The 15,750-nt window shown below is 42.6% G+C and overlaps 1 protein-coding gene across 1 annotated transcript; it reads left to right on the top strand.

The window, feature by feature from the left end:
• Window positions 1-713: 713 nt before the first annotated feature.
• Window positions 714-14,668, top strand: LOC115136806 (coiled-coil domain-containing 92B-like). The gene is made up of 4 exons (XM_029672619.2): window positions 714-1,185; window positions 1,812-1,969; window positions 5,585-5,632; window positions 9,122-14,668. Exons 2-4 carry the CDS (start codon window positions 1,834-1,836, stop codon window positions 9,937-9,939), a joined length of 1,002 nt encoding a protein of 333 aa, XP_029528479.1. The 5' UTR covers window positions 714-1,185; window positions 1,812-1,833; the 3' UTR covers window positions 9,940-14,668.
• The last annotated feature ends 1,082 nt before the right edge of the window (window positions 14,669-15,750 follow it).

Genomic DNA, 15,750 nt, shown 5'->3' with positions numbered 1-15,750 from the left:
TAGCGCGCCGGACCTCGGGCTAGAAGGTCGGGGGTTCGAGACCTGCTCTCTTCTGTTTCATTACATTGGTGTCAGAAGTACAATATAAAATGGGTGATGGACATCCAAAAAAGTAATACATACCATGCGAAACCTAACATGCTGTATCATACTAAATGGAGGGTCCCGGGTTAACATACAGAATAATACTAAATGCTCTAAGACCAGGTTGAATATCAATGATTGACAGTCTTAATTCTTGGCCAATTAAGCCTCATTATTGTGCTAAATGTTGCGATTTTTTTTTAACGTAGATCATTTCCATATAGACATAAGAGCTAGGCCTATCCATCAAGCCTAGCAAGACATTGCCATCCCCCATCAGGTCTGAAATGACTGGACTATGTCAGATTGTCTCAGGGTGACGCATGTCCAGAGCAATGTCCCTGTCCATGGTGCTGAAATTGAGGCTTGTATTTGCCGTGCATATTCTCAAAGTAGCCCATATGATTTCGTAAGAACCCTGGCTCGGATAAACAGGCTTTGGTGTCACCCAAACAATTGTCTTACCAAAAGTACAGTCATTTTAACATTCATAATAAAGACTATCCTGTCCTATCTCTGCCTTCGAACTACTGCTATATCGATCCTGGCAAAAGTCGATGTTGGGTACGGCCACTTCTTTCAATAAGCTGCATTTGAGTCGTATGATCATCTCGGGTGTTCCGGTCGCGATGTCTTGTTTTCATCATACGACAGTAGACTACTGTACCAGCTCAACCCAACAGACGATGAAGAAGTGGGAGGCTGCGTCTGTCGAAATGTATCGTTCTCCGTTTCCATACGTTACAATCTACTTGCTATGGTGACCTTGTTATGAGTGTTTTGGCAATAACTGTTACTGACGCAGCGAGATGGTGCAGCAGTAATGAAAACATATTTATCCTGTTGTAGCCTTCCAGGACCGATATGTGATGCGTCGCTGATTTTTTTTCTGTGTACAGGCTATCATCTTTCGTTCTTGATACAACGTTATCGCCTGCAAATGATGTTGAATTTATCTCAATTATTGGACGAATATCCTAAATGGTTTTGAAACATTCCTGGAAATCAATCATGTATGGATCGAAGGACTTGTTTATAGATCTCATGTATTTCATATCGTAATTCTTTGGGACTCCGTTCGACATTATCTAAAATAGCACGGTAAGCATGGATCATTTTCATAAAATTGCCACATTTATTGAGTGTATTGTAGGCATGTAGGAATCAACTGTCAAATTGAATTTAACTGGTACTAGGACTTTCAACATACTGTAACCTACCAAGCATATTGCGTTGGTTTCTTCCATCTCTCTATTGGGTGATCAATACATTTTTAACCACATGACCACAATGACTCATACACACTCATACACACTTTATCTTACCTGACATAACCATCATCAATCATTGTGTTTTTTAAAAATGTATCTTAGAATAAATTAAGACCAGTGTTTCTCTTGTTGTAATGTTTATCGAAAATGTGTCAGGTGATATTCTAAACTGCATTGTAAAGTAAGATTAAATAATTAACCTACAGTGAAGGTAAATAAAGAAGGGGGAAAGATACTGCAAATGCATCATTACACACACACAGACACACACAGACACACACACAGACACACACAGACACACACACAGACACACACACAGACACACACAGACACACACACATATACATTTGTAATACTTCCTTTTGTTATTGTTCATCATTAGTAACAGGAAAGTGACCCTTATACACATGCAGGTATAATGTATATTAACGCCCTCTGACCCTGTTCTCTGTGCAGGGTGCAGGACAGGTGTGTAATCATGGAACCTACAGGCTCCACCTTGGACATGCAGATGGAGAGTGTTGAGAGGAGTACAGTGTTTCTCAGACAGGAACATCTCACCCTACTGCATGGCCTACACCTGGAGATCCTGTCCTTGCAGAAACGATGTAGCGGTGAGTCTATACATCACACACACACATGCACACATACCGTCTACTAGAGGAGTAGACAGTGACCCTCTTTACAACAACAGTGTTACTGCCAAGCCAAGCAGAGGCAGACCTCACTGCAGAACATGAAGAAGGTTCAGTTAAAGGGCATCACCACATGGTGTTGTGGTTTGACTGACAGACTAGGCTCATACACTGCAAAGATGCTAAAGCCATCAAATCTTAGATACAAACACAATGTAGCCTACTGTACTAGTCTATCAGCCCAATCAATTTGTTTTCTTGGGACTATTAACTTTAACTTGAAAAGAGCAGGTTTATCTCAATGAATGCTCCCCCACTACAGCCAGGGTTTCCATGAAAGGAAACCACATATTATAATACCTTCCTGTTCCTGGTAGTAGGGGGTCTGACTCCCCCTTTGGAGTTATCCTTTCTGCTGGGGTTAATCTATCCACCATCCTCCTCCTTCATCCTTCCTTTCTCTTTCTGTCTTTAATTTTCTCTCTCTCTCTCTCTCTCTCTCTCTCTCTCTCTCTCTCTCTCTCTGTGGGGATTGATGGGATTTTCTGAGCAGGCAAAAGAAGGTGATAGGTTAAGGATTTACTGTGCTTATTTTGGGAGGTAAACTGTCTATTCCACCCAGCTGGCGAGTGAGAGGGAATAGACAGGGACATAATATAAATACTGTACAGTATATTTTAGTCTTTGTCCTTGAGAGCAACCCAAGCATGGCATCTGTCTGTGCTGACTGGAGAAGTGCTTAGAGTCCACCCAGCTAAACATAATCAGTTTAACTCAATGGCATTACTGTATGTCCAGTCTACACAAGGCCCTAATCATCTCTGTCTGAACTGTCTGCAGTCAAGCTAATTCACAGACTAGACGCAAACAAACAGATTGGACATTCACTGCTTCAACAGCACTACAGTTATGATTAAGGATTAACATGGGTAACAGTGAACCCGGGACTGTCCTGGGAACACTTCACATTTCCTGAGTAAATAAAATGAAAGACCTGGGAAATTACAACATTTTACCTCAATGTTGGCACCAATGCAGGCCCTACACATGCGCAGCATCAGATTGGCAAAAATTAAAATAGCACATTATCCAAAGAAGTTGTCACATGGTCTAGCACATTTACTCCACACAAAGTCGCCTTAAATTCAAAGCACACGCATAGTTGACACTGCCGGACTGCACATCGACCCGATTGCAGTTAAACCCTACAGGAAACCTCTACAGTTGGCCTAAAGACTATAAATGAACATGTGCCTCTTTGAGCTGTCATTGTGAATCTTCAAACAGTCACACATTAGATAGGCCTATACACATTTCACTACATAGGCATCTCTGTCACAGATATGAAGTCTGTTAACAATTCAGAGAGGAATGAGGACAATTCTCCTGTCCTAGAACCTAGGCTATTTTCCTATCCAGTCCCAATCCCACTGAAACACAAAATCCTGACTCCTGTCTCGCATGAAAATTCCAAACTTTATTCTGTAATCCATAGGTTGCATTATCAAAGCACCTCTCTTGCCTGCATGTCAAAATATAATATTTCCCCTGCTTCTCTGTGCGGTCTCATAGCCTAGCCTACTTGCTGCCCATATGAGGGCTGAGGAAATATTCTGTTGACCACTATTTTGCTCCACTCATACAGAAGGTAATAAAGGCCTAGTGCACAATTTAAAAATATATATACAGTACCAGTCAAAAGTTAGGACACACTTACTCATTAAAGGGTTTTTCTTTATTTTTACTATTTTCTACATTGTAGAATAATAGTGAAGACATCAAAACTATGAAATAACACTAATGGAATCAAGTAATAAACAAAATAGTGTTCAACAAATTAAAATATATTTTATATTTGAGATTCTTCAAAGTAGCCACCCATTGCCTTGATGACAGCTTTGCAAACTCTTGGCATTCGCTCAACCAGCTTTAATTGTCTCCTGAGTGGCACAGCGGTCTAAGGCACTGCATCTCAGTGCTAGAGGTTTGATTCCAGGCTGTATCACAACTTGCCATGATTAGGAGTCCCATAGGGTGGCACGTAATTGGCCCAGCGTCGTGTGGGGTAGGCTGTCAATGTAAATTAGAATGTGTTCTTAACTGTCTTGCTTAGTTAAAAATAAAGGTTAAATAAAATAAATGAGGTAGTCACTTGGAATGCATTTAAATTAACAGGTGAATTTCTTTCCTTCTTAATGTGTTTGAGTCAATCAGTTGTGTTGTGACAAGGTAGCCCTATTTGGTAAAAGACCAAGTTCACATTATGGCAAGAACACCTCAAATAAGCAAAGAGATTTGAAAGTCCATCATTATTTTAAAGAAATGAAGGTCACTCAATCCAGAACATTTCTAGATATTTGAACATTTCTTCAAGTGCAGTCGCAAAAATCATCAAGTGATGATGAAACTGGCTCTCATGAGGACTGCCACAGGAAAGGAAAACCCAGAGTTACCTCTGCTGCAGAAGATAAGTTCATTAGTGTTACCAGCCTTAGAGAGTTCAAGTAACAGACACATCTCAACATCAACTGATCAGAGGAGACTGCGTGAATCAGGCCTTCATGGTTGAATTGCTGCAAAGAAACCACTACTAAAGGACACCAATAAGAAGAAGAGTCTTTCTTGAGCCAAGAAACTAGCAATGGACATTAGAATGGTGGAAATCTGTCCTTTGGTCTGATGAGTCCAAATTTTTGATTTTTGGTTCCATGTCTTTGTGAGACGCAGAGTAGATGAGCGGATGATGTCCGCATGTGTCGTTCCCACCGTGAAGCATGGAGGAGGAGGTGTGATGGTGTGGGGTGCTTTGCTGGTGACACTGTCGGATTTATTAGAATTCAAGGCACACTTAACTAGTATGGCATACGCCATCCCATCTGGTGTGCACTTAGTGGGACTATCATTTGTTTTTCAACAGGACAATGACCCAACACACCTCCAGGCTGTGTAAGGGCTATTTGGCCAATAATGAGAGTGATGGAGTGCTGCATCAGATAACCTGGCCTCCACAATCACCCGACCTCAAACCAATTGAGATGGTTTGGGATGAGTTGGACAGCAGAGTGAAGGAAAAGCAGCCAACAAGTGCTCAGCATATGTGGGAACTTGTTTAACACTTTTTTGGTTATTACATGATTCCATATGTTACGTCATAGTTTTGATGTCTTCACTATTATTCTACAATGTAGAAAATAGTACAAATAAAGAAAAACTCTTAAATGAGTAGGTATGTCCAAACCTTTGACTGGTACTGTATATATTTTTATGTGATTTATCAAGGGGTGCTACAGCACCCTCAGCAACCCTACTTCTCGTTGCTATGATGGGCACTTTCAGGATAAATATGAATTATTCCCGGTATTGAAACTTGGTAGATTTGGTGGGAAATATTCATCCCTAGTTTCGATCAGCATTAGTATTTAGTCTTTCAACGAGACACATCAGATTGAAAGCATTCCTTTTTATTATTTTTGTAAATTCCTGAAATGTATCTATTTGTCTCCTAGACTTACTCATATGACTCATTTCTGTCTCACACATTATTCATTCACGTCTCTCTCACTGATGTCTCATTTCTTGTCTCTGTTTTCTCAGAGTTGACATGTGAGCTGAATGTGAAACCTCCAGGCAAGAGTGAACTGGGTAAGTTCTGTGTCTCTCTTTCTCTCTCTTCCTGCCCCCTCCCTCTCATTCTCTCCAGGCTTGGCTTTGTGACACTAACTGTTTGTCCTCTTTGGCTCCACCCATCCCACCCTCATGGCATTATCCTTCACTTTACCCATCCGCCAAGGGACAGCCCTGTGATCGACCTCCACAAACGCTCTCTCCCTTTCCCCCTCTCGTCTCAGCCATAAAGGCCATATTTCATGAATAAAACATCACATTTTATGGATTGATCTGTTACCAGGATAAACAATGTGTAGGAGGATTGGAATTGGGTAGATTGGCAGCGGAGTGCAATCCACAGTTCATGAATATGAACTATCAAACAAAGGCTGTGTGTGTGCACCTTAATATTCCATTCATGGGTACTTTGTTGCATTAGAATGTCTAGATAGAAGATGGATATTATGTTAATATCGTAGATAATTACAGAGACAGAGGGGATGGGAGGGAATGGCTGGTGGAGAGAAAGAGAAAGAAAGGAGGAGTTGGGGGGTTCATGCCCATCTGCAGCCAATTATAACTAATCAGGACCCCCCTCTTTTTCCAGAGCAGGCTGTCCTTTGCTCTATCACACCACCACAGCCCCCTCTCCTCCATCCTCACAAATTGATCCATCCATTTTTCCTCCTCTCTCATTTTCCTCTGTGCCCTGGTGGAGGGGTACAATTACAGTCTGTTTGCTGAGACAGAGAGATGGAGGGACAAGGGAGGAAGGGAGGGAGTGGGAAGAATGGTACAGAACGTGTTAGAGGGTCAGTGAATGAGATAGAGATAGAGAGAGAGAGAGAGAGAGAGAGAGAGAGAGCGAGAGAGAGAGAGAGCGAGAGAGGGAGAGAGAGAGAGGAAAATGAGGACGAAATGGAAATTAGATTACACAGCATTTTCTATATTTGCAGCATGACCTCACCACCCTGGTCTAGTGGGCGACGGTTAGACAGAGACCAGGAAGAACTACACCAAGGAGAAAGCTGGGTTACTCAGAGAGGGAGGGAGGGGAAAGAGATGGAGGAAGAGGGGGGGGGGTGCGAGGAGTGGAGAGCGGGAGGGGAGAAACAGATGTAGAAAGAAAAATCTGTAAAATAGTGATTGGGATCGAGAGAAGAATTAGGACAGAGGGATGGAGAAACAGGTACAGGATGAGACTGGTACAGAGAGAGGGATTAAGACAGAGGGATGGAGAAACAGATACAGGATGAGACTGGTACAGAGAGAGGGATTAAGACAGAGGGATGGAGAAACAGGTACAGGGTGAGACTGGTACAGAGAGAGGGATTAAGACAGAGGGATGGAGAAACAGGTACAGGATGAGACTGGTACAGAGAGAGAGATTAAGACAGAGGGATGGAGAAACAGATACAGGATGAGACTGGTTCAGAGAGAGGGATTAAGACAGAGGGATGGAGAAACAGGTACAGGATGAGACTGGTACAGAGAGAGATTAAGACAGAGGGATGGAGAAACAGGTACAGGATGAGACTGGTACAGAGAGAGGGATTAAGACAGAGGGATGGAGAAACAGATACAGGATGAGACTGGTACAGAGAGAGGGATTAAGACAGAGGGATGGAGAAACAGGTACAGGATGAGACTGGTACAGAGAGAGGGATTAAGACAGAGGGATGGAGAAACAGGTACAGGATGAGACTGGTACAGAGAGAGGGATTAAGACAGAGGGATGGAGAAACAGATACAGGATGAGACTGGTTCAGAGAGAGAGATTAAGACAGAGGGATGGAGAAACAGGTACAGGATGAGACTGGTACAGAGAGAGAGATTAAGACAGAGGGATGGAGAAACAGGTACAGGATGAGACTGGTACAGAGAGAGGGATTAAGACAGAGGGATGGAGAAACAGGTACAGGATGAGACTGGTACAGAGAGAGAGATTAAGACAGAGGGATGGAGAAACAGGTACAGGATGAGACTGGTACAGAGAGAGGGATTAAGACAGAGGGATGGAGAAACAGGTACAGGATGAGACTGGTACAGAGAGAGAGATTAAGACAGAGGGATGGAGAAACAGGTACAGGATGAGACTGGTATAGAGAGAGAGATTAAGACAGGGGGATGGAGAAACAGGTACAGGATGAGACTGGTACAGAGAGAGGGATTAAGACAGAGGGATGGAGAAAAAGGTACAGGATGAGACTGGTACAGAGAGAGGGATTAAGAGTGATGAGAGAAGAGAAGAACAAGAGAAAGAGAGGAGGATGAGAAAGGAGATAGAGGAAGGAAGGGCTATTTATGTGGATATCAGGTTCCTCCTATTCTAAACTAAATGCAGCAATCCTAATATAGGCCAAATGAAAATCCCTACTGATCATTTTACAATGATTTCACATCCAAGTTTCAACTAATCACAGCACCTTTTGCTCCTCTCCCTTCCCATTAGTTTACTTTGACCTAATTCTTGGGTCAACCAGCATACCAGAGGCTGTGGTGTAATCCCTCTCCCCTGGCCCAGCTGTCTGAGCTGGGCAGCCTCAGCCCAAAGGTACAGCTACAGCTAGTACTGACTAAGGCTTTTTTGAATCCCCCATTCCTACTGGAGGATTTCACTGTGATGGAGTACTATAGCTTTGACTTTGCCCCAAAAGCACAGCAAATGATGTACAATGATTTTAGACTTGCGGTTAAAACTGGATGCAGTGACGTTTTCACAGCAAATTCCTGGTGTAATGATGACATCAGTGCAGCCAATTTTGTCCGCTGAGAAAGTAGGTATTATTTGGTTGAGGGAACTATCAGTATATTACTACATTGAATGTTATATCGGCTATCAGCCCTCCAAAACAATCACCTTCCTTCCCCTCCCATCACACCACCACTGCATGTGAGCAGTCTGCCAGTCTACTCTCTTCACTCTCTCTCTATAGTGGGTAAGTGGCAGCAGATGTCACACCATGCCAGTGGCCATGATGCGGCTGGTAGAGATTGGGTGGTGGATACTGGCAGGGATTTGCTCAGTGGCTCTTTAATCCTTTGCCCATATGTGCTCAGTCTTCTGCCTTTGTCCATTCAATCCCTAAACCCACATACCATTTCCTATCTGCCAGATGATCCACAAATGTGCTTTGAGGCCAACTTGGTGATTGAAAGCAGCCAGCGCTGGTCACATTACCTAATTCCATATCCGTTTGACTGAATGTATCATATCCAGGCAGTGTGTTATCTTTCTGCATGTGTTCTATGCTCTGTTCTCTGGTCCTATGTCCTGGGGGGTGGGGTTAGGAGGAGTGCTCGGTTCTCTGGTCCTATGTCCTGGGGGTGGGGTTAGGAGGAGTGCTCTGTGGGGTCAATATGTCAGCATGAGTAGTAGATGCCCTTCATGTAAATCCTGGCAGCTGCATTTGGGGCTTGTTTTTTTGTCTGAATGTTAGCTATCTGTCTGTGAATCTCTGATGTGTCCTTACTATTTGATTTGTGTGCACTTCTCTGCTTCTGTGTTCGTGTGTTCGTCCTCAGACCTGGCGGAGGAGGAGGAGCAGCTGGAGGCCCGCTGTCTGGAGGTCGAAGATCGCCGGGCCGAGCAGCAGTGCACACTGGGAGAGCTGTGTAAGGAGCTGACTCACAAGGGGGCGCTGGTTGGTGTGCTGCGGGCTAACCTCAAGGACAAGGAGCGCCGCTTCCTGGATGAGCTGAAGCGCCGCAGCCAACGCTCCACGGTGCTCAACACAGAGCTGCAGAGGCAGACCGAGGCGGCAGCCTACCTCTCGTTCCAGCTGCACGCTGCCCGACAGAAACTGCAACACCAGCGGCTGCAGCAGAGGCAGCAGGCCCTCAGGGAAAACTGGGAGAATAGGGATCGTCATCATGGGAATCCCCCTGGGCCCCAGTACAGCCAAGCAGCCGAGTGGGACACCGCCATCTTTTCTCCCTTTTCTCCTCAGTCGCCCTCCGGTTTCTCCAATGCCTCCAACACCAGCTCTGCCATAGCCTCCCCTGTGGTCAAGCCTAAACGCAGGGACAGCAGGACCATGTCAGGGCACCAGCTCCGGGCGGAGAGGGCCAGGGAGTGTGTCCCCAGGGAGAGGGTGACGTGCCCTGCAGAGCCCACCGCCATGCCTGACCCAGCGCTGTTCCTCCACCCTCACCGCAGGCACCACAGGTCCAGGGTCAGGCATTCCTACTCCCTGGCCCACAGACAGAATCCTCTGGTGGGGGAAAGAGGGGAGGAGGAGGAGGGGGGTGGAGAGGGGCCCATGGAGCCCCAGGACGGAGCTCCTCCCAGACTGGCGGCCACGGCCACAGCGTCACCTGCTGGCTGCTCAAACCAAGGCTGAAGGCTGATGGCCCCACTGTGACCATCCCTAGAAATGCATCATCATCATCACTATTATCATAATCATTGTCATCATCATCGCTATCCTCATAATCACTATGACTATCTGATTTTATTAATACTGTAAATCGCCCATTGTCCTGCACCATTATCGAATTGATACTGAGATTAATTTAGCATTGTTGATTATAATCCTATTAACTCTAATGACTGGTATTTAGATGTATTGCTATGATGAACACTTTTTATAATTATACATTTTGACATGACCTGAATTAACCCAAACTTCCAGGTGTACGAACACCCAATGAGGTTGTTGTTACTAATCACTTCACGTCAATGTGTAGAATCATGTAGTTGAATGCATTTACACTGGCGTCGCTCTATATAACGTTATTATGGGGCCTTATCCGAGTGTGACATCCTGTGTGGAGGTTAGTTTAACATATGGCCTGTTGTCATAGACCACAGCGCCTACTGTGCAATTACCTTACCCTGCTGTGTCGTTTTAGGGCCAACCATAAATCAACCCTGGGTTGCCCTTGTAGAAAACATTTTCTGACCTCTGTTACGCGGAGTCACAGTTGGGTAGCGTCTGAGCATCTGTGTATGTCCTTGAATTTCAGATCTGCATCGGTGGCCTTCACTTGAAAAGTTCCCACATGGCCAAGAGGTGTAGTCATACCCCACTGAATCTTTCTTTATTCCATTGGTCATACAATAGGTAGGCCTACAGCACACCCTATACGTTATACAATAATTGAAAGTAACATTAGTCCACTGACCTCACACACAGATCTTAGTAGGTTTCAATTATATTGTGTCTCTGAGCTTTAAAAAAAATACAAATATTACCAAACACTGATGAAGCTATTGGATGAGTTAAACTGGAGTTCCTGGCATCCTGCATAAATAGGTGGAGGTATAGGTAACCTTCTAATCTTGCAGATGCTTTGCATAAACAGGACATTTTTGGGTAATAATGCATTGGGACCAGTTTGGCCAGATGCTTCTCTCAGGTTTAGTGAGCTGTGTGTAATACTGTACACAGAGAATAGTATTTCTCTGTGTTTATTTACATCTGTGGTTTGCTGGGGGGGTTTCACCTTAGGGATAAAAGACACATAGGAATGTTGTTTATAGATGGTATGTGTAACGATCCTCTTCCTGTATATGACTGGACCAAAGCGCAGCGTGGTACATGTTCATGATATTTTATTCAATCAGAACACTTGAACAAAACTAACAAAGAAGAAAACAAACAGTTCTGTAAGGAAACTAAACTATACAGAAAATGACTACCCACAAAAAACCCTGTGGGAAAAAGCTACCTAAGTATGGTTCCCAATCAGAGACAGCGATAGACAGCTGTCCCTGATTGAGACCCATACCCGGCCAAAACAAAGAAATACCAAAACATAGAAAAAGGAACATTGAATGCCCACCCAAATCACACCCCGACCAAACCAAATTAGAGACATAAAAAGCTCTAAGGTCAGGGCGTGACAGTTTGTTGCTGTTTGTTTTGGGTTGACCTTAGGCTGTGGCTGATTTGATCTCACTATTACTAGTCAAGCAAAAGGGGTTATTAGGGCCTTCTGGTAGATTTGTCTCTTGTCTCAGATAGCTGAGAAGAGAAAATTCTAATTTTCTTAAATAAAGGGGTAATTTTGGTTATCTACATGGTAGACTCCAAGCTGTGTAGACAGCAGCTGTTGAAAGCCATGACGCTATGAAACCAGCCAACATTGATTTGCACTTGGCTGACCCTAGTGGTGTAGTGAGAGAATAGCACCCAACCAGATGAAGATGTGTGGTGTCACTTGATCTGAACATTTAACCTAGTCTCTTTTCCTTTTAATTGTCTTTTAGTTGATGAAATTGGTGGATTTTACATTCAACATCAGATTATCTTACTGAAACTGTTAATCTTGGTAGGTAATATATCTTAACCCTTATATGAATGTACATATATCGTCTGATAATAACTCAATATAACACAGAGGTAATCCTTTTAGTAGACACTCTTAGCCAGAGCAACTTACAGTAAGTGAGTACATACTTTTTCATACTGGTCCCCTGTGGGAATTGAACCCACAACCCTGGTGTTACCAGTGCCATGCTCTACCAACTGAGCCACACGGGAAATGTTGTCAAGGGGTTATTTAATACAAAATATATCCTATTAATCAATATAAAATGGAATACTGTAAAAGCTATTAGAAGGATATGTTTTATTATGATTGTTTTAACTTCATCTTTTTTTACGACTTATTTAACTGATTGTTTAATATATTATGTTTATTATATTACAGAATGTTATAAAACTATGATGCTATTTTCTGTATTTATCTGTCTATAAGGCATTTGGAGGAGGTATTGTCATGGAATGCCTTGAAGAAGAGAAGATGGTTTGCATTCAGTGCAGACATTTAACATTGTTGTTTTTTACAATGTAAGAAGAGCTGCCTCATTACTGAAAAGCCATGAACTTCAACTGTTGCTGGCAACAATAATGTCAAGCCTCCCAAAAAATGGCAATGTCCCATAGGCACAACTTTCATTTTCTGTGTAGAAAAATGTCCAGATTCATGGTCAAGGTCTCCATAATGGCCCTTAACCCTTAGCCTGCAAGCAAGCAATTTATCATGACTGTGCACTATTTCCTCAGCTTCTGAGAACACATTCCCCATTCAATATCGAAATGACAGTAACATGACATTGAAAATGTTTATAGAGTACATGTTCTTCTTAGGGAACTAGAAGTTAGACTGTTCAGCTTTCATGTAAAGCACATGTCCTTGGATGATGTACTTGTGATATACCTGTGCTTATAGTGGTGTCAGATGTGGTCTGTGGCTAGAGCCAGCTATGTCCAAAAAATATCCTTACTTTCACACGGACACATTCCACTCTACAACTAAGCAATAAGAACAGATAAAACTGACACTTCACATCTTACACATTTTGGACATTGAAATGTGTAAGTGACACGCTGATATGATATTATATCACAGACAAATAACAAATAAAAACACTATCCCTTTATTCTTAATCAAATAGCTGAACAGCTTTGATATACTGTTGAATCAGATTGTGGTGAAAAGTGTCTTATGACGACAATGATGAGCCAAAGAGGCCCAACACAGTTGTATGGTGTTCTGCTGTGGCTATGCTGTGTAACGTTGCAGCATAGCCACGCACAATTACATAGAAAAAAAAATGTCTGTCATGAATGTTGAAGAAAATTATATTTGAATTTACTCTGCCAATTGTCCGTGGGTCGAAATTTGAGACAAAATATCCACAGGAAAGCATTATTAAACCAACTTCGAAACGCGGGTCTCTGTGTGTGGCAATCAATATTTGTTTGCTCGTGACCTAAGGCATGTGCACAAGACGGAATTACATGCACAAGATACATGCATACTAACCAAAGTCGTGCCAGGTGATAGAAATTGCAACGGCAGTACTGGCGCTCTGAAAAGTTGGGTAAATAATACTTTCCTGTGGATATTCTGAAGGACCAACCTCACAGATAACAGATAGAGTAAGTTCAAATGGAATTGTATTGAACATTCTGGCTTGTAAGGAAGCTTTTTTTCAGACTGTATACCAAGAATTGGTACCAGTCTGATTTATTAGGCAAGCCTTGTTCTCCTCTTTCTGAATACCAGGAGAGGATGAGTCTTAAAAGTATTTAGTTGATTCTTCATAGAATACTCAGATCTTCCCCTTCTGCTCTCCTTGCTTCCTTCTGATCCTTTGAGGAGGTGGCAAGGAGAACAGACACAAGGAATCGAGCAATGACTTTTGAGATCACCCTGGTATCCTCACTTCTATCTTCTATCTGGTTTCCAATTCCACATTTACTCAAATGTTTCTCTATCCATTTACTCACTAGCATGAAGAAAATGAGGATGAGGGAGACATTTGAATGAATTTCTCCTGCTGAGTATGTATTCCATTTTGAGGGAGGAAGGTTTTTTAGTGTAAAAACTCTCTGGCCATTGGCGCCCAGAGGTCAATCCTGACAGAAGCCAGAGGTCACAGAGGTAAATCCACAACATTAGTTCATACTAGTGGATTTCACCATCACCTCATCGCGAGACCATGAGCCTGAGTCATGTCCACTACATGGGCATTTTAATAAGTATTTGTTTTTTTCTTGTTTGATATGTTAAGACTTTTCAAGCAATACAAAGCCACCACTCTATATGTTCCCTCAGGCATACAACATAAGATATGTAGTGAGACACTCTGAGGGCGCCTCCTCTCAAGACCATGAGGTGTGTTGTGTCATACAGTCCCGTGCTGAGCGCCTCCCACCCCCGTCTCTAGCGCACTACTGTGTTGGCTTGCTGTAGAGCATAGAGCTGTACACATTATCCAAATAAAATGTAGGATTGACTAAGCATGTCTACTGTGTGTTGTATCTTTGAATGTGTTACCCTGGATTATCGAGTTCGATGACGGACACCAGCTCTGAAATCTACATACATAGATATACAGTAATGTACATACATAGATATACAGTAATGTACATACATAGATATACAGTAATGTACATACATAGATATACAGTAATGTACATACAGTGCCTTCAGAAAATATACACACCTCCTGACTTTTTCCACATTTTCTTGTGTTACATCCTGCATTTAAAATAGATTAAATTGAGATGTGTCACTGGCCTACACAAAATACCCCATATCGCCAATGTGGAATTATGTTTTTAGGAATGTTTACAAATTAATAAAAAATGTAAAGCTGAAATGTCTTGAGTCAATACGTTTTCAACCCCTTTGTTATGGCAAGCCTAGTCACATAATAAGTTGCATGGACTCACTCCAATAATAGTGTTTAACATGAATTTTGAATCACTACCTAATCTCTGTACCCCCACACTTACAATTATCTGTAAGGTCCTTCAGTTGCGCAGTGAATTTCAAACACAGATTCAACCATTAAATTCAGGGAGGTTTTCCAATGCCTCGCAAATAAGGGTGCCTATTGGTAGATGGGTATACATTTTTAAAAAGCAGACATTGAATATCAAATCAACTTTTAATTGTCACATGCTTCGTAAACAACAGGTGTAGACTAATATGAAATGCTTACTTACTTCCTGACCATACAGAATACAAAATTATATACTGTACATTAATAATAATAATAATAACAACAATAATAATTGAAGAAAAGAATAGTAACATGTGGAAATAATACACAATGAGCAATGATAGCTTGGCTATAGACATGGGATTCCAGTACCGAGTCAATGTGCAGGGGTATGGGGAAATTGAGGTGGATATGTACATATAGGTAAGGGTAAAATGACTAGGCAACAGGATAAATAATAGACAGCAGCAGCAGAGTATGTGATGAATGTGTAAGTGTGTGTGTGGTGAATGTGTGCCTGTGTGTACGTGTTATGTGTGAGTGAGGGAGTGTGTGTTGGAGTGTCAATGTAAGTATGAGTGAGTGGGTAGAGTCCAGTGTGTGTGCACTGATTCAAAAAAGAGTGAAAAAAGGTTCAATGCAGATAGTGTGGGTAGCTATTTGGTTAACTATTTAGCCATCTTATGGTTTGGGGGTAGAAGCTGTTCAGGAGCCTTTTGGTCCCAGACTTAGCGCTCCAGTACCGCTTGCTGTGCGGTAGCAGAGAGAACAGTGTATGACTTGGGTGGCTGGAGTCTTTGACAATTTGTAGGGCCTTCCCTCTGACACAGCCTGGTATAGAGGTCCTGGATGGCAGGGAGTTCAGCCCCAGTGATGTACACGGCCGTACCCTCTGTAGCACCTTGCGGTC

The sequence above is a fragment of the Oncorhynchus nerka genome, linkage group LG11, assembly GCF_034236695.1.
Source record: "Oncorhynchus nerka isolate Pitt River linkage group LG11, Oner_Uvic_2.0, whole genome shotgun sequence".
Taxonomy (NCBI): Eukaryota; Metazoa; Chordata; class Actinopteri; order Salmoniformes; family Salmonidae; genus Oncorhynchus; species Oncorhynchus nerka.
Note: the sequence above shows the minus strand (reverse complement) of the source record. Positions and strands in the feature narration are given on the sequence as shown.

What these genes read in the sequence shown, in the direction of transcription:
- LOC115136806 (XM_029672619.2), top strand. Translation starts at nt 1,834, where the DNA reads ATGGAACCTACAGGCTCCACCTTGGACATGCAGATGGAGAGTGTTGAG. An exon ending in CTTGCAGAAACGATGTAGCG is followed by an intron (nt 1,970 to 5,584) that starts GTGAGTCTATAC and finishes CTGTTTTCTCAG; the next exon opens with AGTTGACATGTGAGCTGAAT. An exon ending in TCCAGGCAAGAGTGAACTGG is followed by an intron (nt 5,633 to 9,121) that starts GTAAGTTCTGTG and finishes GTTCGTCCTCAG; the next exon opens with ACCTGGCGGAGGAGGAGGAG.